At 37.4% G+C, this 6,191-nt stretch overlaps 1 protein-coding gene across 1 annotated transcript; it reads right to left on the reverse strand.

Moving 5' to 3' along the window:
• LOC106883705 (mitogen-activated protein kinase 12) lies at positions 1–849 on the reverse strand (the record flags this gene model as incomplete). The annotated part of the gene is made up of 1 exon (XM_014934814.2): positions 1–849. A coding segment is annotated over exon 1 (744 nt), but the record flags the coding sequence as incomplete, so codon positions are not given.
• Positions 850–6,191: the final 5,342 nt, after the last annotated feature.

Here is a 6,191-nt window from a genome sequence, read left to right on the forward strand (position 1 = left end):
GCCAAAATCCATAATTTTGATGCAATTATCAGCAGTAACACCGATGTTGCTGGGTTTTAAGTCACGGTGGATGACCCCAGCTGAATGAATATAATAAAGTCCGCAGAATATTTGGTAGACCAGGGACTTGATAAGGGCTAACCCCATCTCCTCGCTTTTCAACATCGTTTTCAGATCTTTCGGATAGAATGTGGAAACAAGGTAGAGATTATCCAAATCATTTTTACATATTGCTGTTGTAAATATATCGACCAGATCGATCACATTTTTGTGTTTCATGTGCTTTAGCAAACATACTTCGCGGTATGTACGTTTTGTTGCAGTTAACGAAGAGAAAGGCCGATACAGTTGCTTAATGGCCACCTTCGAGTCAGTAAGTTTGTTATGAGCAACTGACACGTTACTGTAACTGCCTCCTCCTATATATTCCAAACAACTGTAATAGTCTGGGTGAATCCATTTAATACCGAATTCTTCAGTGAGTTGGAAGCACGATGGGATAATGGCCATCGTATATGTTTCTCTCTTTCGCGCACCTTTATAATTAGTTGTTGACACTAATAAAGTACTGGGCGAAGTGCTTAAATTAGTCCAACTGTCAGAGTAGTTACTACAAGCAGTGACGTAACGATAAATCATTCTGGCCGAGAAGATAACATGAGAAATGGTATTTCCCCAAACTATGAGAAAACCCTGAGCATTAAAGAAATTACGTAATTTAAGAAGAAACTTGTAGGTCACCATTAAATACACAAAGGAAAATTGTCGACCTGCTTATATGACGCATAATTCCAGATTTGATTTAAAATACAACAGACGTAACGCATGACTACATAGTAAGCAGTATATCACAACAAACATTCGCTTGTTTTAGGTGCGTATGTAGTAGGCGTTAGACGCCCTCTCGGTCCTCACATCTTCACATATGCAGGAATGGGACCCTCTATTGTGTTCATCCACTCAACAACCAAATTACTAGGCAACGTACTTTCTCACGAATTCTATTAAAATATAAATATTTCACGACAAAGGAAACCTATTATAAACACTCACTCAGGTTAATTTTTACTGTTACACCTGTCATCAAACTCTGATCGGCATACCTACGCAATTGTGCCCCACTCTGCTTCAACTTTGTTTCTTCATAAATTCCTGAAAAATGGATATTTACTAACGAAATTTCCTACAAATACCCTTCAGATGATGCTAATTCTGATTATATTGGAATTTGTGTTGGTGGAGCTTCAGAAGATGAGTCGACTTCGTTTTGTCAACTTTCAAAGAAGCCGGTAATTTTTGATGAAAATTTTTACGAATACCTTTCAGAATGTGTAGTTTACGATTATATCGGAATTAAATATATATATATAAAAAAAAAAAAAGTGGCAGGCTTGTACACATATATAACGACACATATTAAATATGTCTACAAAATGAAACTTAAAATTTCGAAAAAAAATATTGTGATGCATCAATATGTATGTGTACGAGTGCACCAGTTTCTTTTTCACATTAAATTCTTATATAGTTGTAACTGACACACTCTGAAAAGTATATGTAGAAAATGTCATTAAAAAATTACCCATTTTTCTGAAACATATGAGGCAACAAAACAATTTTCACACTAAATACCGATATAATCGCAGTCTTCCCCCATCTGAAACGTATTTGTAGAAAATTTCATTAAAAAAAAATATTCATTTTCCTAGAAGTAGTGAGGAAACAAAAGTGGCGGGGCGCAATTGTATAGGTATGCCCTCTGGTCGACGGACTTTGGGAACTGCTATCCCTACTTTAAGGAGAAGAAAAAAAGGGTAAGAAATTAGGTGGTTGTTCCCCTCTCTGAAAGAATTTTTTTTTTTTTTTACATTTAGGTCTCACCCACCCCGAATTCCGTGCTCTTTTTCGGTTAGTTCTTACGATTTCTACTACATCCATCTCATATGACAAGTGTAATAGAAAACAAAAATACCATCATTTATTTATTTTGACACTAGCTCTGAATTCATACCACGAACTTTTGTTATTTTTCTTTTCTAAATTCTGTTGGCATAATGCGCAGAAGCATGGCTGTGTGGTAAGAAATCTGTTTTACAACCACATGGCTCCGGGTTCGGTCCCACCAGTAGGTACCTTTGCAAATCTTCTTCTATAGCCCCGGACCGACCAAACCAAACATGCGCTTATGCAGCTTTTGGGCTTTCACTCCTATTTCCAGTAATATAGGTGCGATTCAGCCCCCTCAGGCACAATTAGTGACTATTAAATTTTTCCTTTATGAATTTATATTGCGCTTAGCTGCTTATATTAATTTTTAATATTCACATGCATTTCGCTAAATCAGCCATAAATTTTAAATGGTAAATATAAAGACTGACAGTGGTTTTAGAACACATACAACCTTTTTGCAATTGTCTGTCCTGTTATGTCCATTTTCTATGTATAATCGTATGATTGTAATAAAGATTCACATCCGAGCAATGGAATAAACACTGCTGAGGAGCCTGCGATTAACAAACGAAACTAATCCAGTTTCCATCTTTGCACATGGGGCAGTTATCTCCCCCTGTTAGTGTATATAAATGTGCGTTTATGTAGTTGGAAGGGTTTTGACTCTTATTTCTAGCAATAAAGACGTGATTCAGCACTCTCAGTCAGAATTAGTAATGGTTAAATTTCTCCTACACGCACACACACATATAAACAGGGAGACATATATTTACGTTTTTTTCCCAAAAACCGCTTGAAAACCAGTGCCACCCGTAATTTAGTGGTTTGGCAAAGAGCTTCCGATAGAATAAGCGCCAAACTTCAGAGAAAAGAAAAACAAACAATTACCGAAGTCGATTTGTTCGGTGAAACCCTTCGACGCGGTGCTCCAGTATGACCGCAATCCAATGAGTGATACTAGTAAATTTTGATAAAAAAATAAAGCAACATTGAAATTGGGATTCACACCTACTGCGTAGCAACTTCAGCAAGTGTCTTTTTCTACGGTCCCGGGCCGAACAAATCTTTGTAAATCGGTTTGGATGAATAACTAAAAGGAACACATCTTACACACACACTTATATTCTTTTATTCATTTATACGTTTCAGCCCTAAGGTTATGGCCATGCTGGAGCTCCACCAGTGTGTGTGTGTGTGTGTATATTTGCGTGTTTGTTTGTCCGCCACCACCGCTTGACAACCAGTGCTGGTCTGTTTACGTTACCTGTAACTTAGCGGTTCGACAAAGAGCTCCGATAGAATAAGCACCAAACTTAAGAGAAAAGAAAATACGAAAAAAAAAAAACATTTATCGGAGTTGCTTCTTTCGGTTAAAACCCTTCAAGGTGGCGCTTCAGCATGGCCGCAATCCAATGAAACTGAAATATGGTGCCTGTATCCATAGTAACAAGCAAAGTTGTAGTCTGTTTAAACTAATGTACAGGGTTTGTGGGGTGGTAAATTTTCGTAAATAAAGTACGTTGAGGATTTTAAAAAAATTATTTATGCACCTTTCCGGCCATTTCACAAGATTTTATTCATAAAAATATCAAAACTTATTACAACTTTCGAGGTCGTAATGTTTCGCTTTCATAAGGGGGTTAGCTGCCAGAAAAGTTAGTACGCCGGGCGAAGTGCTTAGCAGTATTTCGTCTGTCTTTACGTTCTGAGTTCAAATTCCACCGAGGTCGACTTTGCCTTTCATCTTTTCGGGGGTCGATAAATTAAGTACCAGTTACTTACTGGGTTCGATCTAATCGACTGGCCCCCGTCCCCACAAAATTTCGAGCCTTGTGCCTTGAGCAGAAAAGAATGTTTCGTTTTAAATTTCGTTAATTCTTCGTCGTCGTAATATTTTTGCTTTATATTAGTGAAACAGCTATCACGCAGAAAATGCTAGCTTCTAAATCTTGTTTCGTGAGTGGGTAAAATTGATCAAACTTTAAAACCTCTGTAACATTTTCGCCTTCACAACTTTGCCTCTGCCTTCTTTTCTTGTAACTTCCAGAACTTTTTTTTCTTTCTATTCTTGAGCTCTAAAACTCATAAGGCTTGTTTTCCTTCCTTTTAAAATTAAAATCTGTGACAGAAAAGACCCGTACGTACTTCCGTTCAGCAACGTGCTACTGATGTTGTCAGTTCTCCGATGTGACAAGCAAGAGTGGGCATGTCAAACTTTTGTGCATTTTGTTAGTATTTCCACCATTCGTTATCTATTTATATATTTTGCTGGAAATTCCAGTTTTTACCATATTTCGTCATGTTTCTCCATTTCATCATTTTCTTTTGAGGAGCGCTATAAGCAGTATCGACAATTTAAAAAAAAATGTTTTTCCTTTTATTTTATATATAGACTGGCTTGACCAGGGCTGGTCAACCTGAGGCCCGTGGGCCCGCAATCTTTTATCTTGCGTCCCGACTGATACTTTCTTGAAATGGGTTTATTTTACTCTTTTACGTGTTTCAGTCATTTGACTGTGGCCATGCTGGAGCACCGCCTTTTGTCGAGCACATCGACCCCAGGACTTATTCTCTGTAAGCCTAGTACTTATTCTATCAGTCTCTTTTGCTGAACCGCTAAGTTACGGGGACATAAACACACCAGCATCGGTTGTCAAGCAATGTTAGGGGGACAAACACAGGCACACAAACATACACACACACACACACAAACATACACACACACACACACACACATATATGTATATATACATACATATATACGACGAGCTTCTTTCAGTTTCCGTCTACCAAATCCACTCACAAGGCATTGGTCGGCTCGAGGCTATAGTAGAATACTCTTACCCAAGGTGCCACGCAGTGGGACTGAACTCGGAACCATGTGGTTGTTAAGCAAGCTACTTACCACACAGCCACTCCTAAGCAAACATTTTAAAAATTTCATTACAAATTAAAGGTGGTAATAAAAAATAAAAAAAGAAAGATACTACTGTTTTTGCAACGATAATATTTCATGTTAAATCAACGATCATTCATTCATTATTGTAGTAATAGCATGAGAAAGCAAAAGCTTTCGATTCTGTCAGTATACAAGTGGCCCTCAAAAAACTATAAGTGATAAAAGTGGCCAGCAATGTAATTCGAGTTGGCCAGGTCTGGGCTTGACTCAATAGAAAAGGTGTAAAACCAAGCTTGCTTTAATTAAATAAGCTCCTCTTTTTAATGAATAACTAATCATATATTGTCATCTAATACATTTCTCACTTCGCCTTCACAACTGTGCCTCTGCTTCTAGAATTTTTCTTTTTTTTTCTCTATTTACTTTTTTACTCCCTTGTTTTAGCGATTGACTGCGGCCATGCCGGAGCATCTGCCGTAAAGAGCTTTAAATTAGTGAAACAGTTATCATGCAGAAAATACTAGCTTCTAAATCCCGTTTTGTGAGTGGATAAAAACGAGCAAACTTTAAACCTCTGTAACATTGTTCTAAAATATTTTTCCGTCATTCATTGTTCGTTTACGTATTTCACTGGAAATTCCAGTTTTCACCATGTTAAATCATGTTTCTTCGTTTCAGCTTTTTTTTTCTTAGTGGAGCACTATAAGTAGTATCGCACAATTAATTTTTTTTTTGTTTTTGTTTGTTTCACACTGTCTTGACTCATTCAAAAAGATGTAAAACCAGGCTTGCTTTAATTAAACACGCACCTCTTTTTTAATGAATAACATAATCTTATATTATCATCTAATACTTAGTATTGCTGTCTCTGTTCGCCTTCACAACTTTGCCTCTGCCTTCTTTTCTTGTAACTTCCAGAACTTTTTTTTTCTATTCTTAAGCTCTAAAACTCATAAGGCTTATTTCCTAGTTTCAATGACGCAAAAGTGACCGAAATCACAACACGAAAATGGTTGCCAGTCCGTTGAAGGCCAGTAATTTTGAGGGAAGGGGGACAAGTCGATTTCATCGACACCAGTGCTAACTACTACTTTAGGGTGTGTTCTGTTACTCTTTTACATGTTTCAGTCATTTGACTGTGGCCATGCTGGAGCACCGTCTTTAGTCGAGAAAATCGACCCCAGGACTTATTCTTTGCAAGCCTAATACTTATTCTATCGGGTCTCTTTTTGTCGAACCGCTAAGTTACGGGGACGTAAACACATCAGCATCGGTTGTCAAGCGATGGTGCGGGAACACACAGACACACACACACATAGATATATATATATATATATATATA

Source organism: Octopus bimaculoides, chromosome 10, assembly GCF_001194135.2.
Source record: "Octopus bimaculoides isolate UCB-OBI-ISO-001 chromosome 10, ASM119413v2, whole genome shotgun sequence".
NCBI lineage: Eukaryota > Metazoa > Mollusca > Cephalopoda > Octopoda > Octopodidae > Octopus > Octopus bimaculoides.